Here is a 14,930-nt window from a genome sequence, read left to right as displayed (position 1 = left end):
CCCACCCCCTGACAGTTCCAACTCAATATCCTCATGGGGTGTTCGAAGGGTTGGAATCAAACATCAACCCTTCTTTCAAATTGCTTCCACTTGTCAGTACTATCCCTCGGATAGAGTGACTTGGAACTATAGCTGCTACTGCAGCAGAATGATTCTTCTCACACGACTGACCTCCCAATCTCTGGAAGACTGATGAAGGAGACTTTTCTTCAATGCGCGAAGCGAGCTTTACCTTTTTCGAGCTTCTCTCATCACTCCTGCTAAGTCTTCTTCTTTTCGAAGGCTGAGTTTCTTCTTTCTTCTTATCTATCTCTTGAGGGCTCACTGTTGTGATACCCAGCCTTTCGAACACTGAGCCAGAGCCTCGGCTTCCATTGCTAGACTCTCCTTTCGATCCTTTGTCGCCTTGGTCGCCTCCTTTGAGTAGAGGGGTTCTAGAGCCTCCTGATCCTCCAGATTTTTTGGTTTCCTTATCCTCCTCCAAACGGTGTCCACCAAGTCTTTCAAAAACCGTAGGAGTCATATGACTTGCGCCTGAAGATCCACCACTCTTCCTCCCTCCACCAGGACTCTCTCCTCTATTTTGCTTAAAGTTGGACTCTTCTGTGCTCCTTGTTTGTTTGGACCCTCCTGTGCCTGAGGATGTATTGGCCCTGGTTGATTTAGGTCTCCACACTTTACATGTGGCCTCTGGAAGGTCCATCTCGTACTGTTCTCTACTTTCCTTGCCTTTGCCAAATCTGCTCTCAGAGTGATTCGAGATCGATCTGGATCTGTTCTCTACCTGCTTTCCCTTGCTCATTTTGCCCTTAGCATTCTTCATTGGCAGGTCTCCCTGGGGCCCTCTGTTCTGTAGTCGTCTGTTTTCATTGAATCTCCGTGAGCTCTCCAACTGGGGTACATTCTCTACAGGCTCAGCAAACTGGCAATGCGTCTGATCATGAGTCAGCCGTTTGCAGAGGAAGCAGACTTTTAATAGCTTCTCATACTCCAGCTCTGTAGGAACCACTTCACCAGATTTGAATCTTGCTGTACGACGGAATTGAAGCGGTTCCTCTGTACTTATCCAAACCTGCGCTCTGATATATTCCACTGAAGTAGAGTTCTTAGCATGAAGCTCCACCTTCTCGACTTTCCCCAAGGGACCAAGCAAGTAGTCCACAGTTTGTTTCTTCAGCAGGTGAACTGGCAAGCCTCTAATTCTGATCCAGAACAAGATCCTAGTGAGATACTCGGGGCCAGGGCTCGGGGTCCACTGTTCTAGAGCTACTATCCACCCGTTGACGAACCAGGGTCCTCTTGTTAGGACGTGGTGGAGATCTCGGTCGGATTGGAAGATAAACTGAGCCCGGTTCTCTCCCACTCCTCTTCCATGTGTTCTATCTTCCAGACCCCAGATTGGGGGAAGCGCTTTAACCAAACCTCAAACTTTGTGGACCGTCGGGTTTAGACATCTCACTACCACACTAAGTGAGTTTTCTTCAATCAAGTCGTCATTTTCCACATCTGGGATGTCGACTATGTCTCCTTCCTCGAGGAGCTCCAGATCTCTTAGTTCCTCCACCAGAGAGATTTCCTTCTTCTTCCTTGGGCGGAACATCTTTTAATCTTTTTTCAGCTACCACTAAAACAGAAGCCACACCGGCCTAATGATCGACAACGACGAATGTATCTTCACTCGTTGTCAGAAGAGTCAGTTTCTTTCTATGCGGGTTGAGATAAGGTTGCAGTAGATAAAACTTGTACTCTATTGAGAAGCATTAATCGGGTTTGATTTGCTTATTGAGGTCTCTAGGGTTTCAGATCTGGGGTTTGGGTGAGCGGCGCAAGGGGAACCTTTTCGCTTTCATATTTCGCTCCTTTTTCTTCTCCTAACCTAATCTATCTTTTTTTTATCTTTTTTTTTTTTTTTTTTTTAATTAGTTAGGGTTCAACATAATGCTTGTATATATATATATATATATATGATTGTTAGATCAGTTTTCTTTTTCTCTTAAGCTAAAATATTGATATATTATTGAAATATACGACGTATATATGTGCTTTTTATTCGTTGTCAAAAAAAAAATGTGCTTTTTATTTTACAGTTTTAGTCATTCAAAATAATTAAATTATTGAGTGCGTAGGTTACCATTTTTTTAAAAACAAAAACGTCACCAGATTTTTTTTTTACGTGCTGGGGCTACTACTACAGTACTACTCTCTGGTTCAGGTTCTTTAGAGGCGATAAGATTGTTACTTTGATAACATAACTTTTATATGTTAAATTTTTGGAGGTGTTTTCATGCTATTGTGTTATAAATTTAAGCAACGGAAGCAGAAATCTTCATTGAGGTTCTGGAGAGTGAAGTTGATTTGTCATCAGATCCTTGGCCTCAAGTGTAAGCGCAAAATATTTGAGCAGAAAGATCCTTGAAAGAAAACCCTAAACAAAGACTGACTGATCAACAATTCTTATGTAAGTCCAGAATCATGAAACTCCAAAGTAAAGCAGATATGTAACCTAATCTTGTTTTTTTCCGAGGCCATCCATGGATGAGGGATTGAGGGGTGTAGGTAATGCACCAGATACACCGCTTGGCAGTTGTAGACAGTGACAACTGACAAGAGCGGGAGAGTAACATAAAAAGTACTCAAAAGCGTTCTTGAAAGATTCAACACAAATCTTGACAACTTTGACATCAATGGTTATATGTAAAGGCCAGTAAGTTGACACTAAGAGCATCAGCACCGGTCGTGATTCTCAACCTTCGTCCCTCTCTCTCTTTTATATTGATATTTTCACAAAATGAATTTTTATTTCTTAAAAATATTATACCACTAAAAATATGACACATCTAGAATTAATTGCTTTTGTTTTGTTGAAAGTCTCTGGTAAGAGAGACGTTTGCTCCTCTTTTCTCTTCTATCCTACTTTCTCTTACATCGTTTATTGCGTTTTCAATATTCTTTAATGATAAGAGACTTGATAAGGTATCATCTATGCTCAGAGCATCTCCAATGGTATTAGTACCATTGGAGTCTTTAAGTATATTTTATTTATTTTATTTTTTTTAAGAGTTAAGGATTCTAATGAAATTTTAGTCCATTGGAGTCCTTAAGTATATTTTATTTTATTTATCCTACTTTCTCTTACATCGTTTGTTGCGTTTTTAATATTCTTTAATGATAAGAGACTTGATAAGGTATCATCGATGCTCAGAGCATCTCCAATGCTGTTACCACCATTGGAATCTTTAAGAATAAAAAATTAATAAATTTTTAAAAAGTTAAAAAAAAAGATAATTATTATTTTTCTATTAGTAACTATCATTAAAAAACAAAACATAAGAAAACTAAAAATTTATTTTTTGCATGATTAACTTTCATAAAAAAAATGAAAACATGTTAAATTTAGATATATATTTTTGGATGAGTAACTATCAGTAAGAAAAAAAAAACTAAAAACATGATAAATTTAAAACCACCGTCGAGTATCCTCTTTAGTGACGAGAACCATTCGATTTATCTTCTTAGCGGTCGAGAGAAAGATCGCCTTAATCGCCGTCTCTGATTTTTTTTTTTTCGTGTTGCGTCCAAATGAAACGAATTCGCGAAACCCTACACGAGTCGGAACCAATTACTTCTGCCACGTCAACAAAGACCAACACATTTTAATCCTTAGCTTAGGACTTATCCTTAGCTTTTCTCGGCTAAATATTACTATTATAATCCTAATAGTTAAGGATTAGCTACTAAGGATTGTGTTAAAACCACCGTTGCGGATGGTCTTATGCTCTAATATCTCAGTATGTATATATGGGGTGATCTAATAAATATTGTCTTCATAGTTTTTCTTACACATAGATGGCTCGTCTTGTGATCACTTTTACATGGGATGCACTTTCAAGATTGATGACTGCGAGGAACTCATAGATTGTAAAAATGATACATTTCGGGTCAAAAAGTCAAACGTACTAAAAACTAAACTCACATTCTTGTTGCTCTATTTTCTTGTTCACCTTTTGAAACCGTAATCAATTTCAAAACTTACTCAATATTATGTAGTTATTAGTTATATGAAATATAGATTGTGTTACTTTGGTTGTCAAGTGTGGCAATTTTATCAAAGGGGCCTCATTATCAAGTGCAATATTATTAGTTTTGAAATATATAAGATCACAAAGTGAAAGCCAATACTTCCGGATCGAAGTCAAACTACTAGTGCAAAACTGAGCCCGTTAAACTCTTAAACTAGCTTTGCTCTAACAAAACTAACAGGAGTTATTTCTCCAAAATAAATCAAAACCAAAAGGATACTGAGCAAAATCACTAGTTTCAACATTTAAAAAAAAACAAGAAACACACGTAATACAATTAAACTTTTACTTCTGTTCCATGTTAGTGGCCTTGAGGAACCGGGATCAAGCTGGGAAAATAAGTGCAATGCAAAGGCCAAGAATCAACCACAGAATCTATTTTGACTTTGCTGATCGACTTATTATCCTCCATAACATAGATCCAAGCCTTGCCAGTTTCGTCGCAAAAACACACTACAAGTCTTTTATTGTTGTCAATGAAGTAACTCGGCTGATGAATGAAGAAGGTCTGCGCTAAACAGGGAATGTTAGGAATTGAAAAAGTCATTAAACTCATCCAAAGCACACCAGCACCATTCTCAACTTTGTTCTCGGTCACCCAAATCTCAATCTTCTTCGTTACATTGCATTGCTTTAACACCGAAAAGATCTCCCTTAAAGACACTAAGGACTAGAGCATCGTGAGGATGGCTCCTCACACATGGTAGATAAAAAAATCTGTAGAATCTTTCCCTCTGAAAAATCGAAGGTATCTAGGTGATACAAGGGAACCGTCTCGTCAGAAAAAAAACAATCCAAAACAAAATTCCATTCAACAAGACACCACTTGGAGAATGTAACGTTTTAAATTGTTTTTCTTCCTGGCTAGTATCACCGGACATCGACTCGATGTCTTTCCACGTACCTGAAGCAAGATCATGGCTCTTCCACTCGACATTTTTACCCCAAATGGTCTTGTAAACACATTCCTCACTTCTACCATTACTATCAAGATGACATATGCCATGGAATTGAAAGCGAGGTTCGCTAATCCATGTACTTCGTTTCAACCAGGGGTTACAAACTGCTGCTCCTTTATCCATGCCACATATCAATAGTTAACCAACTTTTTAGGTTTTTGAGATTAAACCGGGAATATCCAATGTTAACTCACGCACAACTATCTTGGGATCCACGCTTACCGAATAAATCTTGGGCCTCGTTGTATTTGTTACGATGAATCGAAACGTCTCCTTGTGGTTGTAAATGAACGTCTTGTCGTCCAAGATAGCGTTCCATCGTTTGCAAACAACTCTGAAGCGGACAAGAGATTCAGGACAGAGACGAGAGAGTATCTCTTCAATCAACTCCCATGGAAGCTGCTCATGTGCCACTATCTCCTTCTTTAATTTTTTGGTTGGATCCATTCTGTTTTCCTAAATAGGGTTTCAACCGAATGTTCGTAAAAGGAGTATTTAGTAATTAAACCCCTCAACTAAAAATTAACCGTAAAATAAACTCTCAATTAAAAATCTTATGAAATAAACTCTCAACTTTAATTCCATTAACATATATTACCCTCCGTCTAAAAAACCGTGACGGAGGGTGACATACGTTAACGGTTTATAAGTTGAGGGTTTATAATGTTAAAAACTTAGTTGAGGGGTTTTATCACTAAAAGTCATTAAATAGTTTAAAAATTTATTATCATTTATACATTGTTTTATATTGATATAAATCTTTAAAACTAATTTATAAATTTTAATACATTAATTTATTATAAAATTAATTTATACATCCAAAATTAATAATTTTTAGTAATACTTACAACTTAATATAACTTCAAAATATTAAATAGTTTGATATGGGACAATAGTGATATAAGAAAATTTGTGTGTTTATATCGTCATTGTCAAATATCAAATAATTTAAAGTGTCTAAGTTATATTGACTATTGAGTTTTAAGTAGTGTCGAGGATAATTCATTTATAAAGTCAATCTTTCTATTTAGAGTATGACGCATTTTTTTTTCATGATTTTCGTCCTCCGGCTCATACTTTCCTCCTATCCCCCCCCCCCCCAAAAAAAATAATGCATGATTATTTATATTCTCATTGATTTATGAACAAATACGTTATATTTTTTTTTATCAACAAAATAATATATTTAATATATTATTCTTGATTTATTGTATTACTTTATGTTTCAGTAGAATCACGGAGAATGTTAGATTATTTTATCCTAACAAATAGCAGAAATTGTAAAAACTTATAAATTCATTGTGAAACCGCATAAATCATATGTAAAAGTATTAAAATATTTATGAAGCTTTATAAATCGGTTATAAAGTAATGTATTAAAAATTTATAAATTAGTTTTAAAGGCTTATATCAATATAAAACAATGTATAAATGATAATAAAGTTTTTAAATCATTTAATGACTTTAGTGATAAAACCCCTCAACTATTCTTGAATCGTAAAAAAAATCTCCAACTAAGTTTTCAACATTATAAACCCTCAACTTATAAACCGTTAATGTATATCACCCTCCATCACGGTTTTTTAGACGGATGGTAACATATGTTAACGAAATTAAAGTTGAGGGTTTATTTCACAGAATTTTTAGTTGAAGTTTTTTTTACGATTAATCTTTAGTTGAAGGGTTTAATTACTAAAAACCCTAAAATATAAATATTTCTATTGTATTGAGATTTTACAAAACAATCAATTGTTACACGTGATCAGTTTTCCTCTTTTATTTATATGTTAATAAGAAAAAGTAAAGTTGTTAATTTTAAAATACATGACTACCATGTAAATTTAAGACAACCTTCTTTGGCTATCTCTGTTTTACTATCAAATAAAATATTCTAAAAATATATAAAGATTTTGATCCAATAATTACCTTAATTTTTATTATACTAAAAAATATTCTAAGTATATTTCTATTAGTAAATTAATTTATGTACATCAGTAATTTTCAAACACTACAAGAAAACACATGCTTAACGACGAAAATTAACGAGGAAAAACAATCCTCGTAAATTTGCGTCGAGTTTACGACGAATTTACGTGAAAAACTAAAGTCAGCGTTATTTCATCGTAACGTAACGACAAAACTGTTTCGTCGTAAAGTGGATGTAATTTTACGAGTATTTTACGAGGAAAAACCATTTCCTCGTAAATACGACGTAAACTTTGCGTGGTATTTACGAGGTAATAGTTTACGTGTATTTAGCGAGGAAATTTTTGAATCCACCAACTTTATAGGTGTTACACGTTTTTTTTGCCCACCTAATTAATTTTCGTCGTAAATTCATAGCAAAATTACAACTACCAGATTCGAATTTTCCTATAAATATGGATGTTTGAACATCATTTTAAACACACCAACAACAAAAAACGTGAAAGAAAAAAAATGGCTGGCTCCGGGACTATTTACGAGTTGCGGAAGTGGATGTATATGCATAGAGATGCTAACGGGAGAGTGACGAAAGAATACCTTGCGGGTCTGGAGACATTTATGCATCAAGCAGATTCAACACCGCTCGCCCAAGAAAGTGGTAAGATGTTCTGTCCTTGTCGGAAATGCAACAATTCGAAACTGGCAAATCGTGAAAATGTTTGGAAGCATTTAATAAATAGAGGTTTCACGGCAAATTACTATATCTGGTTTCAACATGGAGAAGGTTTTAATTATGATCAGAATGAAGCAAGTAGTAGTAATAGCAATTTTCAGGAAAAAGAACCGGTTGATCATCATTTGCATAATGAACATAGTTACCATCAGGAGGAGATGGTAGATTATGATAGGGTTCATGATATGGTAGCTGATGCATTCGTAGCTCATGATGAAGATGAAGAACCTAATATAGATGCAAAAAAGTTTTACGAAATGTTAAACGCGGCGAATCAACCACTTTACAGTGGTTGTAGAGAAGGTCTCTCTAAATTGTCGTTAGCTGCTAGAATGATGAATATTAAAACTGATCACAATCTACCTGAAAGTTGCATGAACGAATGGGCGGACTTGTTTAAAGAGTACTTGCCGGAAGACAATGTGTCTGCTGATTCTTATTATGAGATTCAGAAACTGGTTTATAGTCTTGGGTTGCCTTCGGAGATGATAGATGTTTGCATCGACAACTGCATGATCTATTGGGGAGATGATGAGAAGCTAGAAGAATGTCGATTCTGCAAGAAGCCACGATTCAAGCCGCAAGGACGGGGACGTAATAGGGTACCGTACCAAAGGATGTGGTACCTACCAATTACAGATAGATTGAAAAGATTGTATCAATCAGAGCAGACTGCTGGAAAGATGAGATGGCATGCCGAGCATACTCAGACGGATGGTGAGATGACTCATCCATCAGATGCAAGAGCCTGGAAACATTTCAACAAAGTACATCCAGATTTCGCTAGCAATATCCGGAATGTGTATCTCGGATTATGCACAGATGGATTTAGTCCGTTCGGAATGTCAGGGAGACAATATTCATTGTGGCCAGTCTTTCTTACTCCATACAACCTGCCACCGGAGATGTGCATGCAACGGGAGTTACTATTCTTGACCATATTAATACCTGGTCCGAACCATCCAAAAAGGTCCCTGGATGTTTTCCTACAACCACTGATAAAAGAGTTGAAGGATTTGTGGTCAACAGGGGTGAGGACGTATGACTGTTCAACGAAGACGAATTTTACGATGCGAGCGATGCTTTTGTGGACCATAAGTGATTTTCCTGCCTATGGGATGTTGTCTGGATGGACTACACATGGGAGATTAGCTTGTCCATATTGTAATGGAACGACAGATGCGTTTCAACTGAAGAATGGTAGGAAGACAAGTTGGTTTGATTGTCACCGTCGATTTCTTCCCATTGGCCATCCTTACCGAAGAAACAAGAATTTGTTTAGGCACAAAAGGGTTGTGAGAGACACTCCTCCTCCATATCTAACTGGAGAACAAATTGAAGCGCAAATCGACTACTACGGAGCTAACGAAACAGTTCGTTGGGGTGGTAATTGGCATGTCCCTCGTAATATGCCAGATTCTTACGGTGTTCATCACAACTGGCACAAGAAGAGTATATTTTGGGAGTTGCCATATTGGAAGGATCTTCTTCTGCGCCACAACCTCGATGTGATGCATATAGAGAAGAATTTCTTTGAGAACATCATGAATACAATATTGAATGTCCCAGGGAAGACAAAAGACAACATAAAATCGAGGTTGGACTTGCCGGATATTTGCTCAAGAAGCGAGTTACATATTAAAAGCAATGGACAAGTTCCCGTTCCGATATTCAGATTATCTTCAGAAAAAAAGTCGGTGTTGTTCAACTGGGTGGCATCAGAAGTGAAGTTCCCCGATGGGTATGTTTCGAATCTCTCTAGATGTGTTGAAAAGGGTCAAAAGTTCTCCGGGATGAAGAGTCATGATTGTCATGTATTTATGCAACGACTACTGCCCTTTGCATTTGCGGAGCTACTTCCAACAAACGTACATGAAGCACTTGCAGGTACGTAGTGTATTATATCACAATAATTTACAAAATAATATATGACTAACAATGTGTTTAATTTTTTTTTGAATATAAAAGGCATTGGAGCATTTTTCAGGGATCTGAGCACACGCACTCTTAAAGAAGAAGTTGTGGAACAGCTTCAGGAGAACATTCCCATCTTATTGTGCAACTTGGAGAAGATATTTCCTCCCGGATTTTTTGACGTCATGGAGCATCTAGCTGTCCACCTCCCATATGAGGCATTGCTTCGTGGACCTGTACATTACGGATGGATGTATCAGTATGAGCGAGCCATGAAATATTTGAAGGGAAAAGCAAAGAACCTCGCCAAAGTTGAAGGTTCTATAATTGCTGGAAGTTTGACGGAAGAAGTTTCTCACTTCACATCGTACTACTTTGCGTCAAAAGTACGTACACGGAGAAGAGCTCCAAGAAGATATGATGATGGTGGTGTTGCGCCAACATATGCAGTTGCTGGTGTTCCAGACATCTTTAGCCAGATTGGGCGACTCGGTGGGAAGTCTAAAGAGGTTTGGTGGTCGAGTGAACAAGACGCTCATAGTGCACACACCTATATTCTACTCAATTGCGAAGATCCATTGATTCGTTATTTTGAAAGGTAACATATATTGACACTTCGAAACACATATAAGTATAATTAATTGTATAATTGCGAGAGATTCATTCCTATAAAATGTGATTTTACAGCCTATTTGTTTCTCAAGTCGAAGAAACATTTCCTGGTATATCCACAAGTGACGTAGACAAAAGGAAAGATCAACACTTCATTAAGTGGTTGCGGAATCAGGTATTAACTAAAAAAATTTTCATACATTATCTGTATTTCATTAACATTCTCTTTATTTTTGCAGGTTGATTATGACGACGACGATGCAGATTATCCTAAGTGGTTACACGAAGTAATTCAATCTCCACTTGTAAAGGTCACCACATCACAGATGTATTTCACACGAGGCTATACTTTTCATACATATGACTATGGTAGACAACGGGCGACCAGTAACTATGGAATATGTGTGAAAGGGGAAACAGATTTCTACGGGATCTTGACGGAGATTATTGAAGTCGAATTTCCAGGGATACTGAAGCTGAAATGCGTCCTCTTCAAATGTGAATGGTTCGACCCCGTCGTCAACAGAGGTGTTCGGTCTAACAAATTCGGTGTAGTTGATGTCAACGGTGGACGAAGGTACAACAAATTCGAGCCTTTCATCTTAGCTTCACAAGCAGACCAAGTTAGCTTCCTTCCATACCCTCGGATGAGAGATTCAGGTATAAATTGGTTAGCAGTAATCAAAGTTACACCTCGAGGACGAATCATCAGTGGAGAAGAACCACCATTGCAAGAAGAACAGATAAATGAAGTTGAGGAACCTGAACAAGAAATTGATGATATCCTTCTCATTGATCCGCATAATCACGAGTACGAAGATCTTACCGATGATGCCACAGACGAAGCTGTTGAAGACGAGTTTAATGAAAATGATGATGTTTCTAGTGATGACGAGAATGTCGATGTATCCGATTGATGTATTTGTTTTATGAATAAGATGAGGGAGTTTGTTTTATGAATAAGATAATGTGGGGTTTGTTTTATGAATAAGGTAATGTGGGAGTTTGTTTTATGAATAAGCAAATGTGGGAATTGTGGTTTGGAATGGAAATAAAGATGGGGTTTGAAATATATGAAGTAGAAAATAAGGAATATGGGGTTTGGGGTTTCGGGTTTCGGGTTTTGGATTCTAGGGATTTAAACATAACACTCGTTAATTCCACGTAAGCTTAAATCGTCGTAAAGTCCTCGTATTCCAACGAGTAAATAACGACGAAGGACTCGTTAATTCCACGTAGGACTAAATCGTCGTAAATACCACGTAGGATGAATTCGTCGTAAAAACCACGTAGGATGAAATCGTCGTAAATATAACGTAATACAACGAGGAAATAACGACGAAACCTAAAAATAAATATGGGGTTTGGAATATATGAAGTAGAAAATAAGGAATATGGGGTTTGGGGTTTCGGGTTTCGGGTTTCGGGTTTCGGGTTTCGGGTTTGGGGTTTGGGGTTTCGGGTTTTGGGGTTCCGGGTTTTGGATTTCGGGTTTCGGGTTTCGGGTTTTTGGTTTCGGGTTTGGGGTTTCGGGTTTAGGTGTTCGGGGTTTGGGGTTTCGGGTTTTGGATTTCGGGTTTCGGGTTTCGGGTTCTAGGGATTTAACCATAACACTCGTTAAAAATAACGACGAAACTTAAAATTAAATATGGGGTTTGGAATATATGAAGTAGAAAATTAAAGATGGGGGTTTGGGTTTCGGGTTTCGGGTTTGGGGGTTGGGGTTTGGGGTTTCGGGTATGGGGTTTCGGGTTTCGGGTTTGGGTTTCGGGTTTCGGGTTTCGGGTTTCGGATTCTAGGGATTTAAACATAACACTCGTTAATTCCACGTAAGCACAAATCGTCGTAAAGTCCTCGTAGGATGAAATCGTCGTAACTACCACGTAAAATGATTTAAACAAAACACTCGTTAATTCCACGTAAGCAGAAATCGTCGTAAAGACCACGTAAACGGATTTATACATAAACCCGTTAATTCCACGTAAGTACAAATCGTCGTAAATATCTCGTAGTGTACAAACTTGAAAAAAAAGGAAAATGAGAGAAATACCAGATTAACATGTGGCAAGACTTCCAGCAATTATAATACGTAAGTCTCGCCCACATGAATTCTAATATCTTCTCCTTTTCCTATTTTTTTCAAATATTTATAATTTGAATAGGATTTTTTTGAGGATTGTGATTTGAGATAAGGTGTGATTTGGGAGTTTGTGTGTGGTTTGAGAGTGAGAGTTGTGGGTATATTTATAGGAAAGCAAGCCTCGTTAATTCCTCGTAAGGTAAATCGTCGTTAATACCTCGTATAAAAAAACACGGGCCTTTGTGATTCCTCGCAATTTCCTCGTAAAAAAAAGACGGGCCTTTGTAACTGCTCGCTATTTCGTCGTAAACTTACGAGGAATTTGCGACGATATGTAATCTTATATATACACCCGAGCGCTCACTCTTTCTTTCCTCTCTACTTCCTCTCTACTTCCTCTCCATTTCGTAGCAATGGTTAGCCTCTCTGATTCCTCTCTAATTTGGTTAGTTTATGATAGATTAGGTGGTTAGTATAGGAATTTAGATAGGTTTGCGGATTTTATGTTGTTTAGTGTTGATTATGTGGATAATGTTGGGAAATATATTGTTGATGTTAATTTTAAAAATTTCATTTTTTTTCCAGGTTCGAAAAGGAAGGCTTACTGCCCATTACAGAGAGATCTTCGGTGAGCCGGGTAGTCGTTTAGACCCGGCCTCTTCTTCCGCTCCCAGTTCTTCGGGCCAGGAGACTGTCCCCGAGACTCAGTACACTCAGAGAGTCTCTGGGTCTACTTCTTCTACTGCACCATCGGCTCCTCATGTGCCTCCTCCGATGGCCGCCGATATTCATCCTGATTTGATGGTGCCTCCGAGTGCTCCTTACTCGCAGTACACTGTAGAGGACATTCTCAGTCTGCCAGGCAGAGAAGGTTTACCAGTCATCGACCCAGACCGACCGGACGGAACTTTGTGGTATGTTGCATTAATTTTTTTTAATTCGTTTAAATTTCTTTTATAACATTAAAAAAATAATTTATATTTTAAATTTGTATTTTTCAGGTGGGGGGTTGACGGATGTCTTGCATCGGACGTAACCGACACGATCAAGGGTTACTTCTCCATGCCACATCCAAACTGGAGTAAGACGCCTCACTACGTCAGAAAGACGTGGTTCAAAATTTACGCTGTAAGTTTCTATTAATTAATTATATATACTTTAATTTTTTCATGATTTATATATATACTTTCTAAAAAACTAATTGTTAATTTATTTTTCCAACAGCAAAAATATACTTGGGCCTTGGGGATCACTGAGAGGGTGAGGAAGAAGTTTAACGCGAAGGCGAAAGTTCGCTTGTTGGACACGGTCTCCAACTGGAAGGGTGACTGGATCGTGAAGGGGTATGAGCGTGGCAAACCCGCTGAGCTCACCACGGATGTGTGGGATGGCCTCATCCGTTATTGGCGCCTTCCTGATTCCATTAGAATCGCCCAGGCTTGCTCTAACTCCCGTAACACGGTCGATGAGCACGGGAACGGGCCGATGCTTCACACTACGGGCCAAAAACTCCACGCCGGTGTCCGTTTGGAAATGGTAATTAAATATTTTATTAAATAATTTTTTTAATATATATATTAATTTATTCTAACTTTTTTAACTGTTTTTAGGCCAAAGAGACGGGACATCTCCCTTCTCTTATGGAACTTTCCGAGAGGACCCACAAGAACAAGGCGGGCGTATTTGTAGATGGCAAGTCCGAGCAAATCTACAACGACGTAGTTGCTCGGGTTGAAGACCGCCAGACTCAGCTGACCCAGCAGTCTACCGACGGATTACCCGTCACCTTATCCACACTTGACGTGGATAAGATTTACGAGGAGGTAAATTTTCAAAAAAATTAATTTTTTATTATTCATTTAATTTAACTTTAAATTTTTACTTACAATATTTATTTTTTGTTTTTAAGGTTGTCCCTAAAAAAAAGGGACGGACGTTGGGTATTGGTTCCGTCAACGATGTTCCGAGAGCGACATCGTCTTATGGTCAGCGACGGGATGATGAAGTCACTGAGCTGCGTAGAGAGTCCGCTCAGCTGCGTAACGAGTTGACCGCGACAAAATCTCGTATGGGTGGAGTCGAGGGTTTCTTGGACGTTATTGCGGCCACAAATCCGGAATGGGAGTCCATGTTGAAGAACATGCGACAACAACATCCCATTCAAGGCGAGTCATCCGACGTACATAACGAGGCGGATGTTACGAGAAGGAGTGATGAATTCTACCGGGCGATGAACGACCCTTAGTTTTTTTTTTGGTTGTTGTATTATATAAATTCAAAACTTATTTATATATAAAATATTTTCATTTTGATTTATTTTTATTTTAAATTTTAATTTATTATTAAATTAAATAATTTTAATTATTTTTTAATTATATTTTTAAATTCTGTAAAAATAATAAAAACGAAGTAAATTCGTAGCTAATGTACGACCTCTTTACGTGGAAACCTTACGAGGAAATGACGAGAAAAAATTAACGACTATTTTACGAGGAAACATTTGCGAGGAAATAACGAGGAAAAGTTTACGAGTATTTTACGAGGAAATCGTTTCGTGGTTGTTACGTGTATTTTACGAGGAAACTCTTTCAAGGTATTTACGTGTAGGTTACGAGGAACTCATTTCG

The 14,930-nt window shown here is 37.7% G+C and overlaps 1 protein-coding gene and 1 pseudogene across 1 annotated transcript; both read right to left on the bottom strand.

The window, feature by feature from the left end:
* Positions 1-75: 75 nt before the first annotated feature.
* Positions 76-1,600, bottom strand: LOC106398866. The gene is made up of 3 exons (XM_013839370.1): positions 1,453-1,600; positions 172-1,383; positions 76-89 (listed from the first exon to the last, which is right to left on the bottom strand). The coding sequence occupies exons 1-3, from the start codon at positions 1,598-1,600 to the stop codon at positions 76-78; spliced, it is 1,374 nt and encodes a 457-aa protein (XP_013694824.1).
* Positions 1,601-2,049: 449 nt separating this feature from the next.
* LOC106398867 lies at positions 2,050-5,485 on the bottom strand (annotated as a pseudogene).
* Positions 5,486-14,930: the final 9,445 nt, after the last annotated feature.

The sequence above is a fragment of the Brassica napus genome, chromosome C3, assembly GCF_020379485.1.
Source record: "Brassica napus cultivar Da-Ae chromosome C3, Da-Ae, whole genome shotgun sequence".
In the NCBI taxonomy this organism is placed as follows: Eukaryota; Viridiplantae; Streptophyta; class Magnoliopsida; order Brassicales; family Brassicaceae; genus Brassica; species Brassica napus.
Note: the sequence above shows the minus strand (reverse complement) of the source record. Positions and strands in the feature narration are given on the sequence as shown.